Source organism: Phyllopteryx taeniolatus, chromosome 19, assembly GCF_024500385.1.
Source record: "Phyllopteryx taeniolatus isolate TA_2022b chromosome 19, UOR_Ptae_1.2, whole genome shotgun sequence".
NCBI classification, from domain to species: Eukaryota; Metazoa; Chordata; class Actinopteri; order Syngnathiformes; family Syngnathidae; genus Phyllopteryx; species Phyllopteryx taeniolatus.
In genome coordinates this window covers 14356547-14373006 of record NC_084520.1, presented here as the reverse complement: position 1 = coordinate 14373006, position 16460 = coordinate 14356547, and the positions used below count along the sequence as shown (strand labels likewise).

Below are 16460 nucleotides of genomic sequence, written 5' to 3'. Positions count from 1 at the left end.
ATGAAGTGGCTGGGGAGAGGGACGTCTGGGCACCCCTGTTAAAGCTACTGCTCCTGCTATCCGACCTCGGATAAGCGGTAGAAAATGGATGGATGGATGGATAGAATCTCTCAACTGTACCAATCACTGCCTGTTGTGTTAATGTCCCACATTGGCCCCTTTGTTCTGACGGGTGGGTGGAAATATGGCCCAAAACACAAGACTTCTTTCTTCAGCACCTTTAAAAACGGATGAATTGAAACTTTTTCCTCACATAATACCGTCTTTATATTGCAAACCAGCTTTTGTGCACTGAATCCTCCTGAATCCCCCATTCATTTCCTGTTTACATTTTCAGTTCCATTTCAGTTTACATTCTAGTGACACATTTTCATAAAATACGACTGTGCATGGCAAAAGTGAAAAGTAATGTAAAAAAAAAAGACGAGCTAAATCATTTTACATGGCCAATTACAATCAAAATAAGGTCGCTATTAGACGTAAAAGGGATTACAATTTAACAAAATGCACATGTAATCATATATTGAACGCCAAAAAGTGTAATTGTTTCGAATTAGTGGTCGTTGTGCAGTTAATTATACGAGAAATTGTTAAATTTTTGATCGCAATGCTGTCGTGATTTTTAAATCAGTCACACTCATCCGGGGAAGTCTGGCGTCATCAGGGTGCGAGTTCGCGCGTGTCGACGTCAATATCAAGCGACGTCCATTTTGTAAACATTACAACAGCTCGACTGGCGTTGTCAATGCGAATATGGATAATCTCGTCAAAGTATGTATTGATTTTATATAATTTCGGAATGTCTAATGCAATAATGCATTCAGTCTGAGGAGGAATCGACTTTGGATAGATGGTCGCTACTTTAATTACAGCGTAATGCATCCATCCATTTTCTGAGCCGCTTCTTAGCCAAATGCATGATTAAACTATACAATTTATTTTTAAGACGACGTAACATTTTGCATTTGAAAAGGATTAGAATTGTTATCATTCCTGTTTTTTCCTTCCAATATGTCGTGAAGCAAATCATCTAGTGCACGTTGTGTATAATAAATAAGATGTCGCAACATAAACGCTCATGTGTATTGAAAGGTGCACGGTGGTGGTGCCAACTACGATTCAGATTTCAGTGACGATGAGACACAAGGAGAGACCTCGGAAAGCAGACTTAAAAGGTGAAATATGAGGCTGTAACATTCAGTGTCTTGATTTATTAACATCAGTTTCGTCTACCCCTTAAGGATAACGTGGACGAAATGAAGGAAATCCAAAGTTTGTACTCTTTTTGATGGCAGGAAACATGAAGAGGAAATTTTACAGAAGCCATTCGGGAAAGCTCGACACTCTCAGGTGGCTCACCGCACCTTTCACTCCAATGAACTGGACAGGTACGCTACAATTGATCCCATCTGAGTGTATACATTAAAAAAAATTTGGGGATCAAAACCTTTTGATGGACGGTTGCTGTTATTCATAATGTGTGTATCTAATTGTCCCAAGTCATTTAAAAGAACACAAGTAATAATTTCCTTTAACTGACTGTTATTCAAGGTGTTTGAATGTAGTGTTGTACCTGTATGTTAATCTTTACCTTTTTGTTTTGCAGAGAGGAAGCCAGGAATAGAAGAGCCCACTTGATATCACTGACTGCTGTATCCTCTGTGTTAAGCAGATCCATTGTTTATACAAAATAAATGTCCAGATTAACGTCCTTAGCCCGCTGTCTCCAGTTTGAGCGACATAAGAAGTTTGTCGGCGACTACATACTTTATTATGGAGGACATATGGCCGACTTCAAACGCTCCGTGTACGTATATTGTGTGAAGTTAAGGCAGGCTAGTTCTTCACCAGCCTCAGTTAACGTTTTCTTCCCTTCAGAGCCAAAGACAAAACAGACTCAGATGTTCTACGTGAGAATCATCGCTTCCTCTGGAGGGACGAAGATGAAGAGGACATGACGTGGTAACACCTCGCAGTCAACTTTTCATCGCGCTGATACGCTCGCTTAGGCGTTTTCTCTGGACATTCTGTGGTTTTTAACTTGCCTTGTCTGGTGTTTTTGTGTCCTAGGGAGAAAGAATTGGCGAAGAAGTATTACGACAAGCTGTTTAAGGAGTACTGCATAGCTGATCTCAGTCGATACAAAGAAAACAAGGTAGGCTTTAAGTGTTAAAGTATGTGTTAATTGACTAACACATGGAGACAAATTTTGATTGATTTATTATTATTTTTTTTTATATTTGAATTTCGATATGTCTCTTGCGGATGCTTGTATTGCATATACCGTGCTATTTTAAATAGGGGCCAAAAAAACGCCTCACAAATAACCCCCTCCCTTTTCCACTTGGGAGCTAGTACTACTAGTGGTAATTAAACCAAGAGTACAATTTATTCAATAATACCGGTAAATAATTAAAGTGCACTGCACTGGTGTAATGGTATACAGCAGTGGGTTTGATGGCACAAGCTGAAAGTTGCAACAACAACTCAAACTTTTTACACCAAGTACCACCTCAAAAAAATGCCTGGCTCCACCATAATGTGCATAATTACTAACATTAAAATACAGTCGGTAAGTAGGTCAAGTGTTCATCAGAAACTAGGTTGAGGTTTTACTCCTAAAAAGTATAAATAATATTGTTGGAAGCCACGGTAACATTATGCACTATATTAAATATAGGAACATAACAAAATAAACATTTCTTAAAGAGGAAATGTTTTTTTTCCTCAACTCAACTGAACTGTACTTAAAAGATTTGTACATTATTAAAAAATAAAGTTTAACCCACTGTAACATGGGACAGTTTGAACATTTGATTCAGTAGTTCTATCGTTTACCACTAGATGGCGGCAGTGGACCACACTGTGCGACTGGTATACGGTGTAGTTTCTAATCCTCCAAATGATGCACATTTATTATTATAAAAATATAGAAATGCATTTGTATAAATACAGGGCATCTCACCGTGTCATCTCAGATAAATGTCTGGTATTCTCTGCAGGTGAGTAAATAAAAATAAATGAACTGGATCAGGAAAATGTCATTACCCAGTTGTCATGGTAACAAGAACTGAAGGTGAATAGTGAAAACGTGTGTGTCAATGTGTTTGCAAACAATGGTTTCCTTTGTGTCAGAAACTCGCATTGGAGTGCAGTGTTGTTTAAGTTTCACACAAAAAAGTCTTCCATTGCACGGAGCTAAAAGTAATTCTTTATTCATAATCGGCGACAGAAGTTGCAAATGAGAATGAAAAGTGAAAGTCAAGAGGTGATTCATCATTTCCTCGTCCCCTCTCACCTTCCCATCCACACCACTTGTACTTTTCCTGGCACATATTGTCGTCGTCTGATTAAATGTTGTATTTTGTCACCGGGGGCCGCGTGACATGACTCCCACTTGAAACATTAATACTTTATGTGAGGCGCCTGCAAACTGTTCACGTATCGGGTCGAATCCCCGGTGAGGACGGGCTCGTCGGAGCGTGAGCCGAGGGAAGAAGCCATTAAATTTTGGGTCGGATCCATTTAACGTGACAAAAAAGAAACGGCGTTTTATTTCCACTCTAGCCTTGGCAGAAGTCTGCGCTCGACAGAATGCCCTTCCAGTTATCTCTGCTCTAATGTAGATGAAGCTGCCGCTCCATTGAAAGCAGTAGTTTGAAAAGCAACGCATAATGTGACTCATTTGAATTCCGCCCATTTCTTTTTCAATAGTTTGGATTCCGCTGGAGGACAGACAGCGAGGTGGTCTCGGGCAAAGGTAGGCAAACTGCACCTTACTCGCCTTTCCTGAGTTTTCACGTTTAACTCGTATCAATATAAATAGTATTTACTATTTTTTAGTGTTTTCAGCTCGCCTCAGAATCCGTCTTTAACTTTGATGAAGTTAGCTGAGGACAGCGATTCCCCAAATGTGGTGCACACACCACTGGGGCTGCCTGTGTGATTTTAAAAATAATAATACATAATAATATGTTTTCCCCCACAAAATTAAAAGGCTAAACATGAACATTTCCTCTTTTAAAAATTAAGACCGCCCTTAAATATTGGGGAAAAAAACCTTAATTATTCAATTCAAATGCAAGCAGCTACAAGTCAAATCAAAATTGTATCTTAATAAATGTCAAAAAGGAAACAGTTTTTAAACATTAAACCGGAAACAAATTCCTTGTGTTTTTTTTCCGGACATACTTGGGAAATAAAGATGATTCTGATTCTGATGTAAATTGTACTTAAAAGTTAAATACAACTGAACTGATTATATCCATAAATGCCACAGTGATTGTAGCAGTTACCACATGTCGCCTCTAGATGGTGACAGAGACGATACGGTGGACAATTCCCACAATTCCCTCTCGAGCCTGATTTGTGTCACTGTTAACTTTGCTCTCCATCTTGACAGAATGACGTTGCAAAGCCTTTGCGATGTCTGACCATTTCTTCTCAGGCTTTTCAAATAATAGACCTTTTCCTCTTTCACCTTTAACATTGTGGGCCTCTGCAGTTGATCTACTGCCTTCAGTGTTTGGTTTTTCCACAGAAGGGAAGCTGCCTGCACGCAGATGATAGTTTGAGAATTGGACAACACCTCCTCCTCTCGCTCCCTCGCATATTTACCTGCGACTCGCACGTTTTCTCATTTGCATTCCGTCGACACCGACACAGCCTTCGCAAATCAGACACATGCGCGCCATGTTTGAGATGGCTGACGAATATATTGTTCCGGATTAAGTCTGTGTAATCCCGCTCGGTCACATTTGAGCCCCCAGCGGCAACAAAAAAAAAACCCCAAAAACTCGACAGGAAGCGGAATTAGATTCCAACCTGAGCGGTCATGTCTTCCTCGCACCGATTCCACCGGCAGCACTTTCATGAGCGCTGACACCCTGCAGCCAAATCAATACTTATCCAATTATGAGCGCCGTGCTGAGGTTTTGCCAGTCAAAGGTGGAGGAGGTTGCCTTGAGCTCAGCTAATACACGGTGTGATGATTCACTGATTAGTCGCAACTTTACAGAAAAGTTGCTTTCACTCTTACTTTTATGAATCCGGCTCACTTGGTGGCGTTTAGCGAGAGAGCTGACCTTTTTCGTCAGGGTCGTAGCGTGATTATGTGCTAAGCAGGAATCACCGCCCAGGAGTGTACGATGGACGGATCGCAAGTCATCCTCACCTTTCCGCTGTTCGCTCTTTGTTTCCGCTTTGAGCTCTTTGAGCTTCTTTTAACAGACTTTTTGCAGTTAATAACTTGGCAATTGTCTCGAGTATTTCACTCATTGCTGCCTCACAAAACGTGAGCAAAAGCAACAAAATTGGGTTCCATGCATGACACAAATACTCTCCCAAAAACTTGAGGGCAGTTGGACATTCCAATTTTTTCCCCAGCCCGGTTCCTTTCCCCTGCCAATCGCTGTGCTGAAGATTATTTTTACTTTGGCGACTTTTCCAAGATAAAATGGTAAACTAGTAGAATCTAAGAAAAATTGTTATCAGCGGCACATTGGGCGAGTGGTTAGCACGTCCGCCTCACCGTTCCGAGGTTTGTGGTCGGAATCTCGGCTCGGGTCTCCCTCTGTTTGCCGTTTTCATGTCCTCCCCTGGCTTGCGTGGGCTTTTCTCCGAGTACTTCCTCCCACATTCCGAAAAAGATGCATTTTAGGTTGATTGAAGATTCTAAATTGTCCTTAGGTGTGAATGTGAGTGTGATTGGTTGCTTTTACGAATGGAGATTGATGGATAATTATTATATCCCATTAGGGGAAACCGATGGAAACCGTTGATTCAGAGTCGTTCATTTGGATCCGATTCAACTTTTGCTTCTTAGGGACACCAAATTCTTCAGTTTTGATGACGTTAACATTTTTTATTTTATGTCACTGAAACTGCAGGAAGTAGTGGTGTGCATTGACAAAAATGGCATCATGCTGTGCAAGGCGCTTCTAATATTTTAGTTACCTCATATATAGCAGCATGTAGACACAGCTGAACACTAATATGGTACGTACTATACATATTTGTAATTATGTAGTTGTATTTCTGAGAAATCAAACGAGGTCAGTTTTGCTGTGATTCCGTGACGATCATATTTGATATGATCTCTACTTTACATTACTGTACTGCTCTCATTAGTACACATCAGTCAGCGTGTTATCCATGTGAGGCTGGAAGCGTTCCAAAGGTCTTGCCTTCCAATGCGCAGAGACAGCTCCCATATGTGAACTTGAAAAAACTCCTCCAGCTGTAATCGTGAGATGTGAAGGAATGCAGGAAAACAAAGTGTACTCTTAGCAAAGTGCATTTGTCATTTGGCTTGTCTTGTTTATCTTTCTCTCCAAAAAAAAAGTCAATTTTAGCGTGTTGTTGTTATTATTATTATTTTTTAATCCTCTTTGTTTGTTAAGTCTAGCTAGATGAGCATTTGGCTTTTTCCTTTCTCCAGGAAAATGAAATGCACTGTGCGCCAAGGATACAACTTGAATAATTTAAATGAAAACTCGCTCCGGCATGTGACCATAATTGACAAGCATTAAAAAAAACAAACAAAAACAAAAAACCAGCAAGTCAAGCGAGGTTGGACATGAGGTGATTACACGGGATGTGTTTTGACACAGAAGGACTTTTGCTCCTCGGGTTTCTCGCTGGCGTGGAACAGCTGGAAGTGCTTGTTGTTGTTGCACTCGCCGTCTGAAAATATCAGCCAACAGCGGCGTGATGTCTGCGCAAGTCGCTAGCGCTGCTACCTCCCAAGAAAGAAACAGTCTGATGTTGTGGCACACTGGAAACCTGTTAGGGGCAAAACTGCTTTGATTATTATGCTGGATGACATGCAGTGGTTATAAAAAGTCTACACACCCCTTTTCAAATCTCAGACTTTTGTGAAGATAATAAAAAATATATATATATATATATATTTATATATTTATATATATTTGTTCCACCGTTAATGTGAGCTATCATTTTAATTATGAACAGTTCCAAATAACGGTCTCTTCAGACTTCTGCTTGAAAGCAGAAAAAGAAAAAACAAGATAGAAAAAGCCTACTAAAACATCAACAAATTATTTGAGGTAAATCAGAGGCACTTTAAATGGCTGCCGTGTGTGCTGATTCCTATTTAACATGAGTTTGAATGCGATTGCTTAGTTCAGCACACAGTTATAAGAGGGTGTGCACACTTGTGCAAGCACATTTTAGTTGTTTATTCCTCAAAGATTATTATTTTTTTAAATTGCTTAGTCTTAAGTGTTTATCTTTGTGTCACATTTGATTAACATTCTTAATTTTCATAGAAATGGAAAAAAAAAACAAAGTTGTGAAAGCGAATCTCATCACTGAAGATTCTAACGTGTCACAAGTTTTAACGCTCTTAATTGTAAACGCGTGAAAAGAAGATAACCATGTTGAAATCCCAAAACTAGCTTGCTGTTCATATTCTTCTTTTGCCACATTCTTTTTCTCTTAACACACTCTCCTGCCCCTGTTGAAATAAGTGCTGTAAAAAAGCCAACGAAAATGAAAAGTGTGCAGTTAATCCTCGGATTCTCACTGAACTGAAAAGCTGCATGTGACTTTAGAGGTCTTTCCGGATAACTTAGTTTTTTTCACCAAAAGTTGGCTTAACTTTAAAAGATTGTACCGCATGGCCCAAAACGGATTTAATTCGATTGCTGTCGACCGGCATAAATGAAACGCGTCTTGTCATATTGCCATGTTAAGATTAGCCGCACGACTTTAGTTTGAGCACCTGGTTAGTGTCTTAACGAAATCCTAAATCCCCGCAGAGAATCTCCACATTGGCCACTTTTGATCACAGCGCTGCACTTGACCTTGACTTCGATTCCTGAAGATCCCCTCATTAAGGCCCCAAAAAGTGCAAACACCAAACTGTATGCTCATTTTAAAATAGGTCTTGAGAGTTGCGGCTGAGTAAAGTGGAAGATGACTGGATCTATATTATGTCTTCTAAAGGACGCCCTGCTGGGGGTTCTGTTGTGCCGGAATAAATCAGAGGAACCAACGTTTATTTTTAGGGGAAGAGCTGCTCTCTAAGCATTCCCGTTTAGTTCCGCACAAAGTCGCGTCAGCCAATCCCGCGAGCATATAAAGGAGCCGTTATGACGGTGAAAACATTTTGAAGAATTGTAGAATCCCCTCATGCTATTACTGCGTTACTTATACACAATCGCCTTGCAGTTGATTATTATACACTGAGGGAAAATATAAATGGAACACTTTTCAAGATCTAAAACGTTTTCTATGTACACAAAAGGCTTATTTCTCTCAAATATTGTTCACAAATGTGTCTTAATCTGTTTTAGTGAGGAGCTACTTTGCCAAAATCATCCGTTCACATCCCAAGGTGTGGCAAATCAAAAGATGCGGATTAGCGGATGCGGTTTATGATTATTGCGCAGATGTGCCTTAGGTTGTCCACAATAAAAGATCACTGTAAAATGTGCAGTTTTGCTGTGTACGATATTGACATGGCACTCACTACATCACAGGAAAGCAAGCGTCTGACTTTTGAGGACAATGTGGGGCAATTTGAATTCCAGCAATACCTATAAAACGCCACTTGGCCACAGTATCGCGCCACAAACCTTTGCCCGTTTCCTCCCATTTTGTGTATTTATGTTTGATGGTTTGTATGTCTTTTATTATTTTTGGGACACTGGCCTCTCGGGAAAGTCATTTCGGCTCTCTGTATGTTCCACATATAAAATGTTTTCATACCACACCATAAATGTAAGGCAGACAGGCTTGCCATGCGGCTAATGGTGGTGAATTCATTTTACATTCTCTCACATGGGGAAAACTCGTTTTGGACTTTTGAATGTCAGCCAGCGTCGTTATGTCCCACTTTGAGTTACACGTTTAATCTTTCGGTTTCGATTGAAGCTTTCGCGGAAGCCTAATCGGCACCTTTGCTTAGCTTTATAATAACGACTACAAAGATCCATCCACCCCGAGTGTCTGTAATACTTCTGCAGTATTTGTTCCATACACAGCAAACAGCACTTGTTGCAGTTGCGTCAAACGCCCTTTGCACCACACTGTCAGCTACTCTCTGGGGAGTAAATCAATATTACAAGACAGATCCGGAGTGTTGCACCTCTGCTCAGCGGCCTGCCCAGGCTGCTTGTCAAAAGCCAAACAAATGTTAAAAAAGAAAAGGCAGCTTCTGCTCCAAGACTCTGCGAAGGCTTAACCTTGCGCTTGGAAGTTGTGCGAATGCGAATATTGGTGCGCTTCTGTGAAGATTATCAGGGAGGTGCTTGACCCCCCCACGACCCCCCGAAAGACGACGAAGGACGACGGGCTGTTAAGGACTTGTTTAAGCCGTACGTGAAATGTACAGCCGGGAAACGCACTCTTTTATTTGTGCAGGATTGTCTCCTTTTGAGGTTGCCTGGCAACCAGTAAAAGAAGAACCCTGGAAACGGAGCGGGGCCCGGACCAAACGAGATGTAAAATGCTCATTAGCAAGCGAGGGAGGCTCTGGCAGCCGCGTTTTATCGGCTTTACAGTCGTCAGACCAAAGGCTACAACGGCGACACAAAAGCCAACCGCCGTTACTCTTGTTTTAACACGCCAGCTGTCGACAGGCTCGCGTACTGAACGGGATGCTTGGGGAGATGATTGAAGGTTTAATTGTGCACACGGTTCACAATTGGGTGGCATAATTAGCTACTAGCCTTTATTTAGCTTCAGTTTAACGTAAACTTTCACTGCAATGTCGTTCTGAGAGGAACATCGAGACGATATTCGATATGGTCTACGCAAATTAATGCTTGACTCAGTGCCAAATCTCTCCAACACGTGTTCTTCGTTTCATAGAATACTTACTAAAAATGTGATACTGTAGCATTGAAACTACAGTACTATGTTATAAAGACCATACAGTATGTAACTAAGTGTCAAAACTCAAGGCCCAGGGGCCGGCTCCGGGCCGCCACTGCATTTGATGTGGCCCGCAAAAGCAAATCATTCGCATTAACTTCCATGATTATGTTCCAATATTTCAAGCCGTTTTCTCCACTTCAAAAAGTGTGGGCGTGTCCGCTGAAGGCGCTGAAACCAAGTCCTGCTCAACTGTCAATCAAATACGTTTTCTACGACCTGAAAAAAAGGGATGCTCCATCGACTCGCATATTTCTTATGCTTACACATCCCTACATGTTTGAGTCTTGAAAATATGTCCGCTTTGGTTTTGGAATATAACGCACTAGGTTGTCACAGGGCTTTTCCACGCCGTGACAACGAGGTGCTCTAAAGCGGTTATGCCAGCCCGAAGCCCCGCTCCACGCGTTTGCTGTCACGTCGGGCATTTTTTTTCCCCCTTGCTCTTCCGCCTTCTCTCTGTGATGTGCACACACTCATGGCCGACAACAAGGCGCTCTAAAACGACCACGCCAGCGGACTAACCAAAGCGAAAATGCATTTTTGAGGTCTAGGCTAGCTAGCTAACTGCACATCGCAATTGCGCCGGATAACCGCTGACTAAGGCGGTCAAGTTCTTCTATAGTGGGGCAGAGGCAATTCATGCCGGACTCCAAAGTGCGTCACATGGCGCTGTTATAGCCACACCCAAAAAAAGCAGGAAAACTGAAATGGTGGAAAAACAGATTAACATCATAGCTCCACAAGTAGTTCTGTCTTTGGTTATTTTCAGTGATTATCTTCGAACATGTATAATATACTCAGAAACAAATCTCTCAGTTCACTTCACAGAGCCTTTAAAGTGAACTGCGAAGGCTGACATTGAAAAACACGTACTAGGATAAAAAAAAAAACTTTCCTAATACAACCCCAATTCCAATGAAGTTGGGACGTTGTGTTAAACAAATAAAAACAGAATACAATGATTTGCAAATCATGTTCAACCTATATTTAATTGAATACACTACAAAGACAAGATATTTAATGTTCAAACTGATAAACTTGATTGTTTTTAGCAAATAATCATTCACTTAGAATTTTATGGCTGCAACACGTTCCAAAAAAGTTGGGACAGGGTCATGTTTACCACTGTGTTACATCACCTTTTCTTTTAACAACATTCAATAAACATTTGGGAACTGAGGACACTAATTGTTGAAGCTTTGGAGGTGAAATTCTTTCCCATTCTTGCTTGATGTACAGCTTCAGCTGTTCAACAGTCAAACGGTCTCTGTTGTCATATTTTACGCTTCATAATGTGCCTCACATTTTCAATGAGAGACAGGCCTGGACTGCAGGCAGGCCAGTCTAGTACCCCCACTCTTTTACTACGAAGCCACGCTGTTGTAAAACGTGCAGAATGTGGTTTGGCATTGTCTTGCTGAAATAAGCAGGGGCGTCCATGAAAAAGACATTGCTTGGATGGCAGCATATGTTTCTCCAAAACCTGTATGTACCTTTTCAGCAATAAAGGTTACCCATGCCATTGGCACTAACACAGCCCCATACCATCACAGATGCTGGCTTTTGAACTTTGCGTCCATAACAGTCCGGATGGTTCTTTCTCTCTTTGGCCCGGAGGACACGACGTCAACAATTTCCAAAAACAATTTGAAATGTGGACTTGTCGGACCACAGAATACTTTTCCACTTTGCATCAGTCCATCTTAGATGAGCTCGGGCCCAGAGAAGCCGGCGCCGTTTCTGGGTGTTGTTGATAAATGGCTTTTGCGTTGCATAGTAGAGTTTCAAGACTATGAATTCAATTAAAATGAAATTAAATGTTAAAACAGGTTAAAAGTAGACTACAATGTAAGCGTGAATGTGTGAAAATGGCAAGTTTTTTTAATAACATCACACTTGGAAACCCCTTGCCCTAAAACTTTGCTCAGTGATCCTTCATCTGACTCTTTGTTTGACATCTCATGCGAAAGCCCTCAAGACATGTGATAACGAGCTTGTCCCACCCGTTAACGACCTCTGCGCCGTCAATCACCCACGCGCGCCGTGAAAACGCCAAAGAGTATCCGAGGCACCCGCTGGGGTCACCGCCTCTCCACGTCACCCAGTCGAGTGTTAATCACGCGGCCATCTGCCCGGCCGTGCGTCCGCCTTGATCTGCACCCGGTGACCGGCAGGAATTAGGAGCCATTGACGTAAGCGGGACAGGAGTTTCCTCACTTAACGGGTTTACTCAGCCGTGTCGGTGCCAACACTTTTACCCCCTGGAGCATGTGAAGCGTCACTTGCACTTTGAGGAGCCGTGACAACACAGTCCTTTAGGCCTCGTGCTGAAGACCAAAAATGTGTTGTCATCTGGTCATACAGTCATTTAAATCAGTAGCTCCCTTACAAAATATGTAGCAATACATTTTTATTTTTATTTTTTTTTTTCTTCTCTTTCCCCATTAAAATGAATGAACTTGCCATTAATGTGTTCTGACTTCCCATAAGAAAAAAAAACCCAGCTGCAATAGTCGTCATTCTTTGCAAAAGATAAAGATTATGTGCATGTGATTAATGTTCTCCAAAAAGACCACACAAAAACAAGCTGAATTAAATGGAAAAAAAATACAATTTTATAAAATGTTTATTTAAAAATAACATTTGTACAATATAAAAATATAACCTAAAAGTAACCTGATATAATCACCGATTAATATATCACAGCAAAATGAAAATAAATTCACAAGCTATAGTTTGATCAATGGGGTGTGTAACTGTAAGACAAATGCAATTTCGTGCCATCCCATTAAAGCACCAGAGCCTGCAGGGCTTTTTCTTCATTGCTGACATCACAGCTCTTAAATCCAATCCATGTGAGGAGAAACTCTGTCCCGTGGCCCGACGCCATCATCGGTGTCGTCACAGGCGGGTGAGCGAAGGCGTCCCCCTCCTGCTGTCGCGGGGTCAGAAGCATCTTTGGCCCCCGTGCCAAGTCGGGACCTGAGTGACGCACTCGCGCCCGCTGTTGCAATCTGCAGGAACCTCGAGCTGATCAGTGCCGCCTTAAGCTCGTCTAGGGATAAAGGGATAAATATTGAATTGACGTAGGAATTGCACTTTTTGAATGAACTCCTGAAATAAATAAACTTCTGTGAAAATCGAAAGTGATGCTTACTTGTGGTGGTAGTTGAGTTTGAAAGAACAATTCCGGCCGAAGATAAAAAAGACGAGGGAAGTGGGTGAAAAAATGAGCCGTGTGGAACTCCTACTTTAACAGTAATGATTTATAGGGGACAAACTGTGGATACAATTTTTAAAAATGAGATTAGGATGTGATATGTTATGGACACACTTGTACAAATATTTATGAAGGTTGTCTACAGCAAAGCATCTTATTATTTAACCTTGCCAGTCTTGAGAGATTTTCAGTGTTGGGTGAGCATCCCGAGAGGAGTTCGGGGGAGGCGCAGCAGTTTGAGAAAAATTAACTATATATATATATATATATATATATATATATATCTCAGTCTTGAAATTTCACAAATAATTTTTGCGGTCTTTGCCTTGGAAGGTTATATTAGGTAATAAGTTGGCCACTCACATCAGCGGGTGTAATTCACACATTTTCTGCCAATTTTCCTTCCTTATCATCCAGAGCATGAAAAACATGGCAGTTTGCATTATTTAGTAATTTTTATATAAAGCTAGATGTGTATTACAAGTGTGCCCATTACATATGATGAGTTTTTCTAATGACATTCCCCTAAATTATTACATCCTTAAAACGTTAAATAGGAATTGCACAAGGCTTAATCCTTTGCCCACTTCTTTTCCCCAAGAGTTTCATTCTATTTTTGTATTTTGCTGATCTAATGCGAAACATTAAAATCCAAAGACTTCCTCAGTGATGTGTTGTCATCTCCTAGGTCAGTTCCAGTGTGGGAACAAACGCTGCGAGAAGCAGGAAGGCCTAAAAAGCTGGGAGGTGAATTTTGCCTATGTGGAACAGGGCGAGAAGAGGAATGCGTTGGTCAAACTGCGTAAGCTCAATAGATCAATAGCCTTATTAATAAAAATAAAGTGTCTATATACTTGTCTGTGTGTGCAGATTTGTACATGAGAGGGTGTGGGTTGCAGTCTGCGGGGTTCTTTTGCAAGAGCTAGCTCATAATAATCCTCCTTCAGGTATCATACCGCAGAAAATCCTGTTAGAATAATGACAGTATTTGAAGGACCCACCAGTCCCAGACACCACAGTCACGCACAGAATGACAAGCTTTTAACAAGCCAATTCGTCAACACTGGCCAAAACCAAAATAGATTGTCCGATATATGAATTTAACAAAAGCAATGTTGCAACATGAATTGGAAGTGGGGTACGCAATTTGTGACTGAAAATGATCAGAATTCTTTTATCAAAGACCCTTGATAGATCTTTCCAATAAAAATGCTTTTTTTTTTTCTCCTGTAATATTAGACTTTTATCGCATCAAATAACAATTCTTGTAAGATTTTAACTTTTTTACTTGTACGATAAAACAATTCTCGTTAAATTGCAAAACGTTTTAACTTAATTCTCGTAATCTTATGACTTTGTCATAGTAGCCGAAGCAATCAATTTGTGTAAAAAAAAAAAAAAAAAAAAAAGGCCCTTTATTTTCATAATATTACAGCTTTTTCTTATATTATGACTTCATTCTTGTGCTTTGATTACTTATTGTCTTGTTGTAGCTTTCTTTTTATATATAAAGGTGGATTTATTTGTACAAATGTGGCTCTAACATCACTTTTTTCCAAATGGTATTCATAGTTTGTCCCCTATAAATCATTACTCTTAAAAAGTTAAGCAGGTGTTCTACAGGGTTCACTTCCTTGCCCACTTCTCTCCTGTTTGATTTTCCTTGTCTTCCAGGACTTTGCCCGGAATGTTCTTTCAAACTCAACTACCACCACAAGTAAGCATCACCTTTGAGACATTTATTATTCTACAAGTGATATATAGGTTGACTTCATCTTTTTCATTTTCTAGACGGAAAGAGGTGAAAGCAAAGAAGATGTTAAGGAAAGAACCAGAAGAGAACCAGGAGCCATCGCAGAAAAAGACAAAGAAGAGATCATTGCCACGCTCCAAGAAGCACAAACACCGGAGGCACAGGGGTAACAACTCTCTAAAATGCCACATTTTGCCATTTTCATTTTATCGCCTATTCCAAAGTGACTCCCTGTTGATTGAGACGTACTCACTCTTCCCTCCTTGCAGAACGATCCGGCTCCTCCAGCAGCTCGGAGGAGTCGCAGGGCAAAGGTAAACACTCTCCTAAGCACATACACACAGGCATTTGTCATTCTCTTTAGACGGTGTATGATACACCTCACTCCTGGACCTCCAGGCATACTCCTCCAAAATGTTTGGCGTTAAAACACTCTGAAAACAAGCCCTTCTGGAAAACACCATACATTAGCCTGCGGGCATGACTGCTTTTTCTCAGCTGTCTTGCTCCCTATTCATATGTTTGGATGTTCCTGTTTCCAAGATTGTATTTTGGGGCACCGTATATCCTCAAATAGTGGCCTCCACTCCAAATAGATTCCCTCTCTCAATTATTTGCAAGGTGGGCCATGTATGAAAGTAACAATTTTCAGTCAACCAACCAAGCGGAGAGCACCCTTACACAAGCGTTTTGACGAATAATCGCCTCCTCTCAAAAAGATGACTTACTTCCAATAAATGCCTACCTTGGCAGAATCTGAACCAGAGGACGAGCCCGAGTGTCGGAGCGAGTCGGACCACTGGCGAGGACCGGCACCGGCAGTGGAGGAAAAGTCAAGGTGAGGCATCAGTGTTCGTGTTAAAACGACGCCTGCATAGCGTTTAAATGGCCAAATGGATTAGTCATTGTTTTGATTTGTTTTCTTCTTGTATTCACTGTATGTTTGTGACTGTATTCTGTGAGTACGATCTGTGTGAAGTGCTATCTAAAAAAATGTGAATGACTTACTTACTAACGTGCATATATTTTGACGTATTCTATCCCCGTCAGGGAGGAAGAGTTTGACGACTACTTTGAAGACTTATTTCTCTAAACGGCGACATGGCGGGCAAGCAGCGTCGCCGCAATCAAGTATTTTGTGTATTTTTGACTGGTGCATAAATAAAACCCAATTTCAACGTCATGTCCATTTTCAGTCTTGTCACTGCCGTCATTATTGGTGTCGAACTCAATTTCACCGGGGGCCAAAACTCAAAGCGCACTTTAGGTCGCGGGCCGAACAGGATAAACATTTATTGAACACATTAAAAGTCAATGGTTTTTTTTTAACATAAATATGAATAAAAACAGACAGGAATATTATTTCACAATAGATCACCTTAAAATTCATAGAACAGACTTTGCTCTCTATAAAATTATCTTGTCAAAATTATAAGAGTTAAAACTATGAACATGCTGCAAAAAAAAAAAAAAAAACACCCTTGAAAAAAATGAAATAAAAATTTGTATTTTCCACAAAAGTAAAAATAAAACATTGTTCTTTGCTCTTGTGCCATTTTATAAACTTTCTAAACCTTTAAACAT

The 16460-nt window shown here is 40.7% G+C and overlaps 1 protein-coding gene across 2 annotated transcripts; it reads left to right on the top strand.

Moving 5' to 3' along the window:
- Nucleotides 1-634: 634 nt before the first annotated feature.
- fra10ac1 (FRA10A associated CGG repeat 1) lies at nucleotides 635-16059 on the top strand. Of its 2 annotated transcripts, XM_061756628.1 has the most exons (14): nucleotides 635-771; nucleotides 1093-1175; nucleotides 1296-1388; nucleotides 1607-1652; nucleotides 1731-1807; nucleotides 1879-1962; nucleotides 2071-2155; nucleotides 3715-3760; nucleotides 13812-13925; nucleotides 14798-14840; nucleotides 14915-15042; nucleotides 15146-15190; nucleotides 15630-15714; nucleotides 15927-16059. In XM_061756628.1, exons 1-14 carry the CDS (start codon nucleotides 754-756, stop codon nucleotides 15967-15969), a joined length of 990 nt encoding a protein of 329 aa, XP_061612612.1. In that variant the 5' UTR covers nucleotides 635-753; the 3' UTR covers nucleotides 15970-16059. The 2 variants fall into 2 exon arrangements, with proteins under 2 accessions (XP_061612612.1, XP_061612611.1); XM_061756627.1 differs by lacking the exon at nucleotides 13812-13925 and having other exon boundaries at nucleotides 657-771.
- The last annotated feature ends 401 nt before the right edge of the window (nucleotides 16060-16460 follow it).

What these genes read in the sequence shown, in the direction of transcription:
- fra10ac1 (XM_061756628.1), top strand. An exon ending in CACTCCAATGAACTGGACAG is followed by an intron (nt 1,389 to 1,606) that starts GTACGCTACAAT and finishes TTTGTTTTGCAG; the next exon opens with AGAGGAAGCCAGGAATAGAA. An exon ending in GATGAAGAGGACATGACGTG is followed by an intron (nt 1,963 to 2,070) that starts GTAACACCTCGC and finishes TTTGTGTCCTAG; the next exon opens with GGAGAAAGAATTGGCGAAGA.